The sequence below is a fragment of the Ursus maritimus genome, unplaced genomic scaffold, assembly GCF_017311325.1.
Source record: "Ursus maritimus isolate PB19 unplaced genomic scaffold, ASM1731132v1 scaffold_7, whole genome shotgun sequence".
NCBI lineage: Eukaryota > Metazoa > Chordata > Mammalia > Carnivora > Ursidae > Ursus > Ursus maritimus.
In genome coordinates, this window is record NW_024426885.1 from 14,267,818 (window position 1) to 14,283,281 (window position 15,464).

A 15,464-nucleotide genomic window follows, 5' to 3' on the forward strand; every position below is an offset into this window, starting at 1 on the left:
ATATATATATATATATATATATATGGCTCTGTAGGTCAAAGATCAGTATTGGCAAAAAATTTACAAAGCCTCAGAACATACTGATTTCTGATCATGTGGCCCAATTCAGAAAATGTCAAATTTCCATCCTTTTAGACCCCATATAGGCTACACTGAGTCTAATTTTTCAGTGTTTACTGTTTTGACCAACCTGTGATTCGTCCAACAGTCCCGTTGGTCCTCCTTCCTGCCTCTCCAGCTGCGTGGGAGCCCAGGCTGTGCCCAATGATGTGGACATTGGAAGGTGAGTACCCAAGTGCTGACTGTTGGAAAGAAAAATTCTTCAGAATGTTTTCCAATATTGCAAACTTCAAGATGGCCACAGAAGGAGATCCTCACAAAACGCGAGTTTTAAGAAGACAAGCTGCCCCTCAAAGCAACTGATTTTCATGACTTTTTTTTCAGTTATCATAGAAAATGGCAATGGTCTAATGTTTAAGCTGGTGGAAGTCGGGCTCTCTTTTGTTGTTTTACCTAGAGGAACCCTTACTGGGTATGAGGAATTGTTACCCCGAGGTGGCGAAGCAAATATATGGGTTAGCAGATAATAATGAAAGAAATTACATAAGCACATTCCTATTTAACATTTTTTAAGGTTTTAGTTACCAAAGCAGGTTAGCTTGGTGTCATTGTGCTTCTGTTAAAAAAATTTAAAACAAAAACAAAACCACGGTAGTTCCATCTCGAAGTTGACATTATCACACCAACTTGGTTTAATAGATGGTAAAAATAAAGGAATACTGATGGAATTTGGTAGAAACAATCTACCTGGTTGCTTGAGTAACATCACTTAAAAAAACTCGTGTTTTGACTTTAAGAGGCATATTGATGAAGCCCAAATCTAGATTGATTGATTGATTGATTGATTTTATGTTTTTCTTTTCAACCACAGGGAAAGCCAAATCTCAGTAGAGGAATGTCTACAGCATTTTTAAAAAGAGAATCTGGAGAGCAATGTGCATGGACTTTTATACAACCTAGAGGTAGTTACCTTAAGAACTTCAACAAAATATGCCACTTCTGCCCCCACAATCCGGATGTTCTGCGAGGCCTGCGTGTAACCAGTTCGGGAGCCACTTTTCCAGTCCACACAGATGCAGTTCACACTTTCCACTGTGAACAGGTTCTGATGGCACAGACACAATAAACAGGTAAAGAATTCAGGATATTTATTAATTAATAATGAACACATTTGAGAATGAGGGCAAATATCCTCCATGACCTATACAATATCAAGCTTATTTTTAACCCCAAAACAATGAACAAAACTTCTAGTCTGTTATGGATATGAAATTCCTTTTAAAGTTTAACACTGGCTCCAAATTGAGGGTTTGGCCATAATGGGAACTGTATTTTTGGGATATCTACTGTAACAGATGCATAGACATTTGTTGCAGGAAGAGATGTATAAAGTGGGGTACAGTGGATTGTCTCATTAGAGCATCATAAATGTCATAAGCCTACATTGTTCCTTACTAGAGTGCATCCCAGGACATTGTCCCTTACTAGAATGCATCTCAGGACATTGTCCCTTACTAGAATACATCCCAGGAATGTTTTGTTCACTGCTGTATCCTCAGTGCCTCAAATAGTTCCTGGCACATAGTAGGTGTTCAATAAGTATTTATTGGATGAATGAATAAATGAAATGCTATGTTAGGACCCCCTTAAATAAATACATTGAAGGTAAATGAGTAAGCTTTCCCATGATGGACAAACTAATCAAAGTTTTGGATGAACATATTTTATCGTACATTACAGATGGGTTACTTCACATAAAAGCATAACCTACCAGATATTTACTGGAAGCTTTGCTTGATGCAGGTCAATGATAGTTTCATGAACGTTAGATCTGGCAGGGATTTTGTTTGTTTGGGGGTATGTATATTTATACATATCCCCACCTTTTTCCAAGAAGACTTTCAGAAGAATGAAGCAATCTTAGAAATCATCTCCAATTCTTTTATTTTACAGACAGAAATCTTCAAAAAGGGAAAATGATTTGCTAATGTCATGGTTAGCTAAGGATACAGTCAGAACTAGAGTAGGACCTTTAACCTTCTAGGTTAATCCATTTGTTTCTCCATCATAAAGCAACCATATTGTCAAAGCCAAATCATGCCAGAAAAACAAATCAGCTTTGGGGATTTCAAAAATAAATTGTGTACACATATCTAAAAATTTACATTCCCTTTGAGCTAAGAATCACTTTGTCTTTTTCCTTCATTGTTGTATAAAAATCTATTCCTACCCTCCCCCCAATAATCATCAGCTTAAATTATTTTAGAAGACAAGTTAGGGTTTTGTTGATTATTTTTCAAAACTTGTGAAGTGAAAACCATTATTTTGGCTGTCTTCAGGATCAGTAGATAGTCTCTAGGGTTGATTCAATCCAGCCTTTGGCTGTGTCATAGACAGGTCTGAAATTAAAAGTGTTTAGGAGGATCTTTGTGTCTTGTTTTTTGGACCTCTGAAGGAATGACTGCACCTGTGTGCCATGCTGGCCACTAACGCTCGGGGAATAGATGAATCAAGGATAATATTCCTCAAGCACCAGCAGTTGCTAGGAAAAATTGCTCTATTTGATTTTCTGTCTTTTAATTCTTAATTATCATGGGCACATAGCCAAAGGCAAATTAAAGAAAATTGGATCACTATGGTTGAAACAACAGAAGCTGAAAATGAAAACCCACACAGTTTTCCTAGATATTGCTACCAGCGGAGATCAAAGAGTAGCAAGTGAAAATCTAAGGAAAACAATTAGTTTGGGCAAAATAAGTTATCTTAGTTCTTCACATAGAAATTAAAACCTATTGGAAAAATTAAAAGTTATTAAAAATGCAACTAATATTGCATCAGTATGGCAATATCTGTTGCTAAAATTTTCAAATATCTCTGCATTAGTTATTAAACAAACACTACCTAGAGCCACCAAATGCTTGCCAACCTTGCTGCCTGACTGTCTCAGGTCCCCTCCACACCCTGCCACCTCTTGGACCTCCCCTTGAGACCCCAGGAAAGTCAGGTGATCCTCTGGTGTCACAGTGGCTGGCATTTGTCCTGACTGGTTGCAACCCGTGCCTGCCCCATTGTTAATCATTACTCTGGAAACAATCTTCCCTTAATTGATTAACCATGTCTCACCTTGCATATATTGGCCAACCAGCTTTCTTCTCCCTTGTCTATGAATCCATGAATAATAAAGCGGGTTTTTCTATTTGTTTTGAAATTGGAGTCTGTGATAATTGATGCATCTGCAGTAAGTTCCTATTTGGGAAGAAAAGTGTTTAATGTCAAGTTTATTATAGTGTCCAATAGAACCATTTGTACGTGGTGGGAGATAGTAGGTAGGAGAAGACCATCAATACTTGAGAACTTTGTGAATAAGGATTCTCCTATTACAGGCAAGCTATTTGCGATCATCAAGTTCTAGACATAACATTTCTGCAGTTGCTCTACTCAGAATAAATGTCTGCTATAATATTGATGTAGGGATCTTGTCTCCAAACAACGGAAGGCTTTGTGTGTGTGTGTATACAATTTTACACACACACACACACACACACACACACACACACACACACATGTTGGGAGATTATATATAATATTGGGAGAGTTTATATATATATAACTATATTCAGAATGTTTATTAAGTGGCAACATAAAGGTAGGATAAAAATGATAACAAGTTACAATCAAGGCAAAGGGTAGCTGAATGGATTAAAAAAATAAGACCAATCTCTAAGCTGCATATTGGATCATTTTAGATCATTTCAGATTTAAAGACACATACAGACTACTAAATGAAGGGATGAAAAAATATATTTTAAGTAAATGGAAACAAAAAGAAAGCTGGAGTAGTAATACTTATATCAGACAAAATAGACTTTAAAACAAAGGCTATAATAAGAAATAAAGGACTTTACATGAAGAAAAAGGGATCTATCCAATAAGAAGATATAACACCTGTAAATATTTATTCACTCAACATAGACACACCTAATTATATAAAGCAAATATTAATAAATGCAAAGGGAGAAATTGACAGCAATACAATAATAGCAGGGAGCTTTAACACCGTGTTTACATCAATAGATAGATCTCCCAACTGAAAATCGATAAAGAAAGAATGGTTCTAAATGATACATTAGAACAGATGGACTTAACATATATTTATAGAACATTCTATCCCAAAACAGCAGAATAGACATTCTTCTCAAGTACACATGGACATTCTCCAGAATAAGTCACGTTAGGCCACAAAACAAGTCTCAATAAGTTTAAGAAGATTGAAATCATATCAAGCATATTTTCTGACCACACTGGTATGAAACCAGAAATCAATTACAAGAAGAGAAGTGGAAAAAGCACAAACATGTGGAGACTAAACTATATGCTATCATGGGTCCAGGAAGAAATCAAAGATGTAGTTCAATCAATATCTTGAGACAAATAAAATGTAAATGCAATGTTCACAAATCAATGGGAAACAGTAAAAGCAGTTCTAAGAGGGAAGTTTACAGTGATCCAGGCCCACATCAAGAAATAAGAAAAAGCTCAAATAAACAATCTAACCTCATACCTAAAGGAACTAGAAAAAAAAGAACAAATAAAGCCCAAAGTTAGTAGAAGGCAGGAAATAATAAAGATCACAGTGGAAATAAATCCGATAAAGACTTAAAAAATAACAGAAAAGATCAATAAAACTAAGAGTTATTTCTTTGAAAGATAAATAAAATCTGTGAAGCTTTAGCCAGACTCATTAAGAAAAAAACAGAGAGGGCCAATAAATAAAGTGAGAAATGAAAAAGAAGTTACAACTGATACCACAGAAATACAATGACTCATAGGAGACTACTACTAACTGTTATATGCCAACAAATTGGACAACCTATAAAAATGAACAAATACCTAGAAACGTATGATCTTTCTAGATGAAATCAGGAAGAAATTTAAAATCTGAACAGACCAATTACTAGTAAGGAGATCGAATCAGTAATTAAACTCCCAACAAACCAAAGTCCAGGACCAGACAGCTGCACAGGTGAATTCTACCAAATGTTTAAGGAAAAGTTAACACTTATTTTTCTCAAACTACTCCAAAAAATTGAAGAGGAAAGAATGCTTCTAAACTTATTCTACAGGGTTAACATTATTCTAATACCAAAACCAGACAAACACTACAAAAAAAATTACAGGCTAATATTCCTGATAAACATGATGTAAAAAATCTTCAACAAAATATCAGCAAACTGAATTCAACAATATAGTAAAAGGATCATGTGCCATAGTCAGGTGGGATTTAGTCCAGAGCTGCAAGGATGGTTCAATACCCACATATCAATCAATGTGATATGCCACATTAACAAAACCAAGAATAAAAATCATATGATCATCTCAATGGATGCAGAAAAAGCATATGACAAAATTCAGCATCCATTTTTGATAAAACCTCAATAAATTGGGCATAGAGAAGATGTACCTCAACATAATAAAAATCATATGACAAACCCACAGTTGACAGCATACTCAATAGTGAAAAGCTAAAGACTTTTGTTTTTCTAAGATCAGGAACAAAACAAGAATGCCCACTCTTGCCACTTTTATTCAACATAGTATTGGAAATCCTAGCCACAACAATTGGGAAAGAAAAAGAAATAAAAGTCGTCTAAAATTGGAAAAGAAGTAAAACTGTCACTATTTGCAGATGACAGGATACTATATATCAAAAACCCTAAAGCCTCCACCAAAAAAATATTAGAACTAAAAAATCAATTCAGTAAGTTTCAGGATACAAAATAAATATACAGAAGTCTGTTGCATTTCTATACACTAATAATGAACTATCAGAAAGAGACATTAAGAAAACAGTCTTATTTGTAATTGCATGAAAAAGAATAAAATACCTAGGAATAAATTTAACCAAGAAAGTGAAAGACCTATCTTCTGAAAATTATGACACTGGTGAAAGAAATTGAAGGCAACACAAATAAATGAAAAGATTACCTTGCTCATTGATTGAAAGAATTAATATTGTTAAAATGTTCATGTTATGCAAAGCAATATACAATGCAGTCTCTTTAAAAACATCAATGGCACTTTTCATAGAACTAGGACAATAATCCTAAAATTTGTATGGAACCACCAAAGACCCTGAGTAGCCAAAACAATCTTGAGAAAGAAGAACAAAGCTGTAAGTAGCATGCTCTCAATTTCAAACTACACGACAAAGCTATAGTAATCAAAACAGTATGGCACTGGCACAAATACAAAAACATAGATCAATGAAACAGAATAGAAAGCCCAGAAATAAACCCATACTTATATGGTTACCTAATCTACAACAAAGGAGGCAAGAATATACAGTGGGTCAAAGACATGCTCTTCAATAAATGGTACTGGACAGCCACATGCAAAAGAATGAAACTGGAACACTCTCTTATACCATATAAAAAAACAAATGCAAAACAGAGGAAAGATGAAATGTAAGGCCCGAAACCATAGAACTCCTGGAAGAAAACATAGGCTGTAAGTTCTTTGACATTGGATCTTAGCAATATTTTTTGCTTAGCAATATTTTTTAGGCAAGAACAACAAGAGCAAAAATAAACAAATGGGACTACGTAAGACTAAAAAGTCCTTGTACAGCAAAGGAAACCATGGACAAAAATGAAAAGGCAATCTACTGAATGAGAGAAGATATTTGCCAGTGATACATTTAATAAGGGGTAAACATCCAAAATATATAAAGAACACATAAAACTCAATATCAAAAAGACAGATTAAATAATGGGTGGAGGATCTGCATAGACATTTTTCCAAAAAAGATATACAGATGCCAAAAGGCACATGAAAAGATGTTCAACACCACTCATCATCAGGGAAATGCAAACCAAAACCATAATGAGATACCACCTCACACTGTCAGAATGGCTGTTATCAAAAAGACAAGAATTAAGCATTGGTGAGCATGTGGAGAAAGGGGAACCCTCATGCACTGTTGGTGGGAATGTAAATCAGTGCAGTCACCAATAAAAATGGAATGGAGTTGCCTCAAAAAATTAAATTAAAAATAGAACTACCATATGATCCTGTAATTCCACTTCTAGGTTTTTATCTGAAAAAAAAAAAATGAAAACACTAATTTGAATAGACATTTTCACCCCTATGTTCATTGCAGTATTATTTATAATAACCAAGATACAGAAGCAACGTAAATGTCCATTGATAGATGAATGAATAAAGAAGATGTGTAATATATAATAATATATATATAAAACAATATTACCCAGCCATAAAAAAGAATGAAAGCTTGCCATTCGTGACAGCATGGATGGACTTAGAAAGTAGTATGCTAAGTGAAATAAGTCAGATAGGACAAATGCCATATGACTTTACTTATATGTGAATCTAAAAAACAAATGAATAAACAAAACAAAATAAAACAAGACTCGTAGATACAGAGAGCACACTGAAATGGTAGCCAGAGAGGATGAAGGTGGAGGGATGGATGAAATAGGTGAAGGAGATTAAGAAGTAGAATCTTCCAGTTATAAAATAAATCAGACAGGAGGATGTAATGTACAGCATAGGGAATATAGCCAATAATATTGTAACAACTTTGTATGGTGACATGGTAACTAGACTCATTGTGGTGGTGACCATTTCATAATGGTTTTATATACTGAATCACTATGTTGTACACCTGAAACTAATACCATATTGTATGTCAATCATTCTTCAGTAGGAAATAAAGTGAATCTAAATTAAAACAAAAAGAGAACAATATCAAGTTAATGGACCTTTTATAAACAAGTTACATAAAATAATACTTAACATCACTGCCCCAAAAGTCTACAAAGATGGAAATTCCACTAATTTGTTCTCTTTTGAAAACTTAAAAATTTCGTATTCTTATGACATAAAAGAGATCAGACTTAGTTCTGAAAACAATAAATTCTCTTACTTGGAAGTTATCCGGGTTCTCGTTAGTATAAAGGAGGAAACGGGTGTTGACATCTTTTGGAGCCCAGGGCAGTATTTTGAGGGGTCTTTGCACAATTCCTGCCCATGGGGCGTCATCACTAAAGCAGCCAAGTCTTGGGAAGCAGACTTCTTTTCCTGTAATCACCCAGAAGCATTTCAAGGATGTTAGTTTAATCAGAAAGCTCTTTTTATAATGGTCTCCCCGCCAAAACATGAGTTAAACTACATTTTGTGAGATATTTACTTTCTCCACATCCCCAGGTATCTTCCTATCGATATACTCACAAAACAGCTTCAGCATCCCAGCTAAAGACAGGCTTCTGCCCCTCATTTCTACAATGTATGACCACCTGCCTCCCCTCCTGTCTCTGTCCAGTCCCACGCTGGGACCCAGTTTGGCTTCTCAATGTGGATGTCTTCCTTGGGTCACTGGTGCCCAAGAAAAGAGCAGCCGTGTGTCCCCAGGCCTTGATAGAGAGGGGGGAGTTTTTTAATTCTTCACAGTCATCTTCTGGTGTTGGGCTTTGGGCAGAGAGCTTAAGTTTCATGCAAATCCCAAAACTTTATATCTCTACCTCGCTGAGTATTTAGGTCTCTGACCTATGTTTGAGGAGCATTCTGGATTCCCGTGATGAAGAAGCCGCTCATGAATAATCAAGCAGTAAATCCATGGTTTGCACAACTCTATGCTTGCATGTTAACCCGTAAAAGAACAATGCAAAGGAAGGGATGTCCAGCAGGATAAAGTCTAGATTAATAGCAGGAGTAGTCAGGGCGCCTGGGTGGCTCAGCTGTTAAGCATCTGCCTTTGGCTCAGGTCATGATCCCAGGGTCCTGGGATCGAGTCACACATCGGGCTCCCTGCTCGGTAGGAAGCCTGCTTCTCCCTTTTCCACTCCCCTTGCTTGTGTTCCCTCTCTCGCTGTCTCTCTCTCTCTCTCTCTCTCTCTCTGTCAAATAAATAAATAAATAATCTTTAAAAAATATAGTAGGAGTAGTAGCTGTGGTGGGGGCAGCGTTCTCAAAATGTTACTATTTGCCAGACACCAGGCAAGATGGTTTATAGGACTTGTCTTACGTAAGTCTCACAATTATCCTGTATCAGGGGTGGTATTATACACCCATTTCACAAATGAAGATAGTGAAGCACGGAGAGGTTAAACATTTTGCTCAGGGTAGTAGCTCTAAGCCAGGGTTGCTGGATTAGCAAATGAAAGTAAAAGTCAAATATGAGTTTCAGATACACAATGAATACTTTTTAGTATAACTTTGTCACATATTCACTGATTATCTGAAATATTTATCTGAAGTTCAAATTTAACTGAGTATCTTAGATTTTATCTAGCAACCCTACTCCAAGTGCCTGTGCTCTCAACCATGCATCTTTTTTGCTCTACTCCTTATGCCATAGTGGCTTGAATTCAGCCGTCATAGACTTTCTGGAAAGTACGAAGCAGGAAATCTCTTCCAGCACAACAGAAATATTTTTTCTTACCTGCTACTGCTCCCAGCAGCAGCGATACGGTCCAGATTAGCAGCATCTAGATAAAGTAAAGAATATGATGGAGTCTGACTAAAGAAGTTTTTAAAAGATCGACATAATTCAAGTTCAGTTAGACTGAAAATTAGTAAATTCTAGTAAATTAGGCTTGGAAAACATGTTCCTGACTCACCGTGGCAGTTCCGTCAGGTTCCACGTGCAACCAGACAGTGCCTTAAAGCTCCTTTTATAAGCAAACCTTATCGCTTTGAGAAGTTCCATGGAAAAGTGGCATGAAAAGAGAGGACGTTCCAAGTGCGCATTTCTAATTTTAATCATAAATAAACCAAGATTGATAGAATAGGTCAAGTTTCCCACAGTACTTGTGGAAAGATGAGAAAAGGGTTCATACAGATTGTTCTCTTCCACTGAGATTACATCATGCTCAGAATCACCATAGTTTCATTGTAGTGAAGGATTCTAGTCTGCCCCCCCCTTTTTTAGTTTACAATTCTCTGTGCTGCTTTGTGGATATGTGTGAAACTAAATTATTTTCACAGATTTGATAACAGCAGTCTTGCAAACAAATACTAAAAGCTAACAGCTTGAGCAGTTTTTGTATAACCTTGCCTTGCCCTCAAAAGCACCAAATTAGAAGCCATTCTTCAAGAGGGTTCATTCCTTTTAGGAAAGTTGTTGATATTTTATTTTGAATGTCTATAGAACTAGTTTATTTCTCAACAATAACATGGAGAAAAGAATAAATGAACTGACAAAAGGAGTTGGGGGTACTTCCAAGAGCAAAGAGGTGGAATTGGTGACCTCGCCATCAAAAAAAATTAGGAATAAGAAAAAAATAAAATTCAACTTGGAAAAAAAATGGTCTGGGAAAAATAATCTGAAGGAGAAGCATTTGATAGAAAAGAACTGAAACATTTTCAGTTGGTGATAGATTGCTTAAAATAAATTTTAAAAACACTATAATGGGATACCATAATTTTAAGAGATTGGAGCCATTCAGCCTGATACCATCACAGATATAAGTTGAATCCCACGAAATTGCCACATTTGCAGGTCAAAAATGGTCAAAGAATAATTCAGTTCCCTGACAAAGTTTATAGGTACAGAAAAAAGCAATGAAATTATTTGTGTATGAGGAAAGTTCGAAAAAGTTGGGCAAGGAGATGTTAAAATCCAGACAGAAGACACCAGGAAGGGATTCTATGAATGGGAGTCAAGCCAAATCCCCACTGAATCCTTCTTGTCTCAGCATTTGATCCCTTCCTTAGGGGATCTTCTCCAGCCCTGATTAAGTTGGTTTCCTTCTCCCCTCTGAGAACACCTCTCTTTCGAACTTCTTTCATCTGACACCCATCACAATCAGTTGTGAGCCATAAACTCTGAGAAGGGTGGCATTCTCTGGGCCTTGTTGGCCCTCCTCAGTGTGGAGCCCACCTGGTACATAGCAGGCCCTTAACACCTCTGTGGGATGAATGAACAAATGAGGAAACGAATGTGAAAAGCAATTTAGTTTGCATAATTGCTCCGGAACAACTGCCTACACAGTCTCACAGTAAAGAATTATAATTTTCTTTTTTTTTTTTTTAAAGATTTTATTTATTTATTTGACAGAGAAACAGCCAGTAAGAGAGGGAACACAGCAGGGGGAGTGGGAGAGGAAGAAGCAGGCTCCCAGCGGAGGAGCCTGATGTGGGGCTTGATCCCAGATCGCCGGGATCATGCCCTGAGCCGAAGGCAGACGCTTAACAACTGTGCTACCCAGGCGCCCCAAGAATTATAATTTTCTGAACCTGTTTTTACTCAAAACAAGCAAGCAAACAAACTAATATATATATATAATATAATATAATTATATTATATATATATTTATATATATAGTGAGCCAAATATATATATAAATATATATAAATATATTTATTTATATATTTTATAAATATATATAAATATATAAACATATATATTTATATATATAGTGAGCAAATATATATATAAATATATATAATTATATATATAATATAATTTTATATATATATATATATATATATATATATATATATATATATATATATATAGTGAGCCAAACTCTGGGTTTTACTATGAAGTAAACTACATTCTTGGTGAATTACCAAATAATTCACACTAAATTTCCAGGTTGACATTTTAGATAGTACAAAATTTAATCCATAATTTGGGTCACCTTTATTCAATATAAGCTATAGTTTTAGGACTAACAGTCACCAAATTCTGAAAGTGAGACTAGATAGAGTTCATGGGGGAATTATTTTATAAACTGAAATAGGTTGGAATTTTAGGATGTTTGGGGAAGATTCAATTTCCCAAACCATTATACAAGCTAAGAAGGGAATTGTATATAATCAACAGTCTATCATGCCAGCTCTTCCCTTAAATTCAATCTGGCTGAACTCTTGAGCTGGGTTGTGAAATTTTATGAACCATATTGCTTCCTTGAGATCACTAACATGTGATCTAGGAACATCTAGAATATGTGGCAGAGATTGCTGGCCTCTTCCTACATGGAATAGTACGAGACTCTATTACCCGATCTCCTTTGCAGGAGGATGGGCCACATAATCAACATCTGGCCAATGAGAGCAAGTGCACACATGTGCACCAGTTCCAGTCCTGTTCATGTAAACCCACACACGATCCTCTAGGTGCCATTTTGAAATTTACATGAGTGAGAAATAAGTTCCTATTGTTTTAAACCACTGATATTTCAGCATTATAACAACTAGCATTAACTTAACCAATAGAGATTATTTTGTTGTACAACGATTTCTCCTACTTTCAAGAATAGTTCAGGTAGCAAACATTGAATCCTTGACTGTACATTTTACCATTAGATTTGGATGGTATACATGCATAATAGTAATACTTTGGTGATCCCCCCCCCCTAATTTTTGGTTTTAAAAATCCCTTTTCCTGCTAGTTCTTAAATCCTAAAAAGTAATTGCTAAATTCTTCACTGTGTTTTTGTAGAATTTTAATTCTAATGGGCATTTCTCAATTTAGTCCTTGATGGTGACCATTGTTTTACAAGCAGTCTGAAGCCACATAATACCCCAAGGTTTAGTTAAAATTCACTCACTGTTGTCTGGGCTCCCAGACACAGCTTAAGTGTAGATGGAGCAGCTCAGTGTGCTGAATACATAGGAAATTCCCAAGGACTGCAGGTGGGTGGGTTGGAGCTGTCACCCCAACTCTGCTTTCCATTGACCTTTGTTACTCCTTATGTCTCAGGATTGTAGGCTAGGAGCTGGGCCCTGTAAAGGATGATAGAGATTTGGCATTCTTCCCCCAGGTATCCCGTGGCATTGAGAGTGGACTGTCAGATGAAAAATAATCTCATGTCTCATGAATTCAGCAGAGCCTTACCTAACATTGACTCAACTTTGACTCTAAAACCTTCGTCGTTTGAAAATAAAAATGTCAAACTTAGAAGTTTCTAATCCAGTAGCGATGTTTGCAGAGGAATTAATTATTGATATATGCTTAGGCTCTGAGTCTGAAAACCTTGTGATATCTAACTCAACTGAGGGAAAGAAAAGCCCTGGGACATCTGTGTGGCCAGATAGCCAGCATGTTAGCCGAACGGGGTCTCATTTACTTAACCTTCAGAGAGCCTGTCCTATCCTTCCTTATCCAATTCAGCCTGCTGCCAGAGCCGCCAATGGGAAGGAGGACGTGCTGACCTGAGGACGCCAGACTGCTCTGAGCAGAAGAAGGCCTCACACCATCCAGAGCAACTGCCTTGCCAAGGGCGAGGAGGCTTAGTTCACGCAGACCCAAGGGAGTGAAATTATAGTCAACCCTCCTCCATTATGCATGATGATGGTTTATTTGGTGGCATAGGATAGCAAGCACACCTACAGTTTTACAGCAATAATGATTTTGTTTTACATACTTTCAAAGTTTTTCCCTTTAGTCTCCCACAGAACCTGTGGAAGCTTGAGCTATTTTTCCTACGAAAGTAGTGAGACTCAAGAGAGTTTAAGCAAAGGGTCACACGGTTGGTAATTAGCAGACCTAAGTCTGGAGGGATACGTTCTTTCTACCAGCTCCAGGTTACTTGTTCGTGTGAATCTGCAGAAGGCCAAATTCTCCCAGGCTGTGTTAGTCTAGAGTTGATGCCAGAAATGGTCAGGAATGGATAGAGCGGGAGGTGTTAATATGAGTGTGTATATGCATGTGTGTAAGACTGGGTATCTGCTTTCCAGAACAAAGTCACTCACATATATTTCAGATAACCTATTATATTTGTATTTTGCTTCCATACTACTAATGCAGCAAATGGCAACTTTATCAAAAAGAAATACAACTTTCGCAACATCGAATATGAAATAGGACACGAAAATGATATGATGAATATGACACGACAAATAGCATGAATATGATAACCAATTCTTTCATGGGTTATCACAATTGTCTTCTAATTGTTTTCTTTGCCCTCAGACTGTCCAGTCTTTAGTCTCTCTTCTACACACTGCTTGATAGTCAAGTATCAAATGCAGACTGGCCATGCTATTGTCCTTCTTAAAACCCCACCCCCTTCCCCTGTTCTGTGCTTTCTAGGTCTCCACTGCCCAGTAGGAATATATTATAAGCCGCATTTTAAAAACTAAAAAAAAAAAAAAACAAAACAGATGAACTATATTTTAATAATTTTTTTCATCTAAAATACCCCGAAATATCATTTCAACATGAGGCAGTAGTCACATTTCAAGTGATCAATGGTCCCATGTGGCTAGTACCTATCGTATTGGATAACACAATTCTAGAAGATAATATTTACTCTTAACATCACAAATAAGCCTTTAAAGGTCTGGTTAGCTTCTCTGAGGCTTACAACCTTATTACCTACACATTTGGCCCATTTTCTGGTTACTCTAAACTCTCTTCATGATGTCAACTCTCAGGAACTTTGAATGGGATCAAATCATAGAGGACTTAGAATAGAATAGCATGATTTTCCAGATGTCATCGAACAGGAAGAGAGCAAATAGAAATGCATAAGTCAGCACACCCTGAGGTCAGAGCTTGGATACTGGGAGCTATGCTGAAAGGGGGAAAAAGAGAACAAGGAAAAGCAAAAGCAAACAAACAAACAAAGATGAACAGTTTGTACCAACCCCCCCCAAAACAAAAAACCCCGAAACAAAAAACGGTTTTGTTCTATACCTAAGGTATTTTGGAGATGAAACTCACTGCTGGAAGTGATTTGAGGGTCCTCACAAAGGCAGGCCAAACCAGAGACAAACACACATGTGTATTTCATAACCAACCTTGTAAGACAAGCAGCAAAGTCCATTTCAAAAATTATAAGCTGCGGGACTTCTAACTTCTGGCCGTGACGGAGCAACGCATCAGATCTGCCTTTTTTTTTTTTTTTAATCATAAATATTGAAAGACTAGACAAAACATATGAAGCTGAAGAGGGGAACTGCCCAGAGCAGGGCCAGGTCAGGAGGCCCCAGAAGATGGAAAGTTACTAACAATAAGCTAGAGATAATCAGAAGCCCTACTGGGAGCAAGAGATAACCAGCCTTTTCTGCTTCTGTAAACAGGCTTCCCACCACAGGCTCCCTGCACTACTGTTCCCGCCTAAAGCAGCCCCTACTCCCCCAGTTCAAACCCACTTACCAGCAGTCAGCATAGCCCTTGGATCCTGACTGCTGGCAGTCCCCTGTAAAAGCATTATAACCCCATTGCCCGGGGCCCAGATTTTGGAGCACGAGCTCATCTGTGTCTGCCCGCATAAAATAAATACAAGTTCTACTTCTCCAAGTGTCACTTGGTCTCTCGCCGGTCTGATTCTTATTTTTCTGGAACAAAGCAATGATTTTCATAGATTGGGCAATAAACAGTAAAATATGGCAATAAGTGAGAAAAAGGAAAACAAACAAGGTGAGACCTCTAG

At 36.9% G+C, this 15,464-nt stretch overlaps 1 protein-coding gene across 2 annotated transcripts in view; it reads right to left on the reverse strand.

Moving 5' to 3' along the window:
• LOC103657518 (pancreatic triacylglycerol lipase) overlaps positions 1 to 9,566 on the reverse strand; it is a 17,547-nt gene extending 7,981 nt beyond the window's left edge. Inside the window, exons 1-5 of one of the 2 annotated variants that reach the window (XM_008684934.2) lie at positions 9,521 to 9,566; positions 8,006 to 8,160; positions 3,184 to 3,306; positions 1,031 to 1,165; positions 191 to 302 (exon numbers count right to left, since the gene is read on the reverse strand). In XM_008684934.2, the coding sequence (XP_008683156.1) occupies positions 191 to 302; positions 1,031 to 1,165; positions 3,184 to 3,306; positions 8,006 to 8,160; positions 9,521 to 9,566 (571 nt within the window). Of the gene's footprint in view, positions 1 to 190; positions 303 to 1,030; positions 1,166 to 3,183; positions 3,307 to 7,990; positions 8,161 to 9,520 lie in introns of both variants that reach the window. The other variant, XM_040624632.1, reaches the window with a different exon arrangement.
• Between the last annotated feature and the right edge of the window lie 5,898 nt (positions 9,567 to 15,464).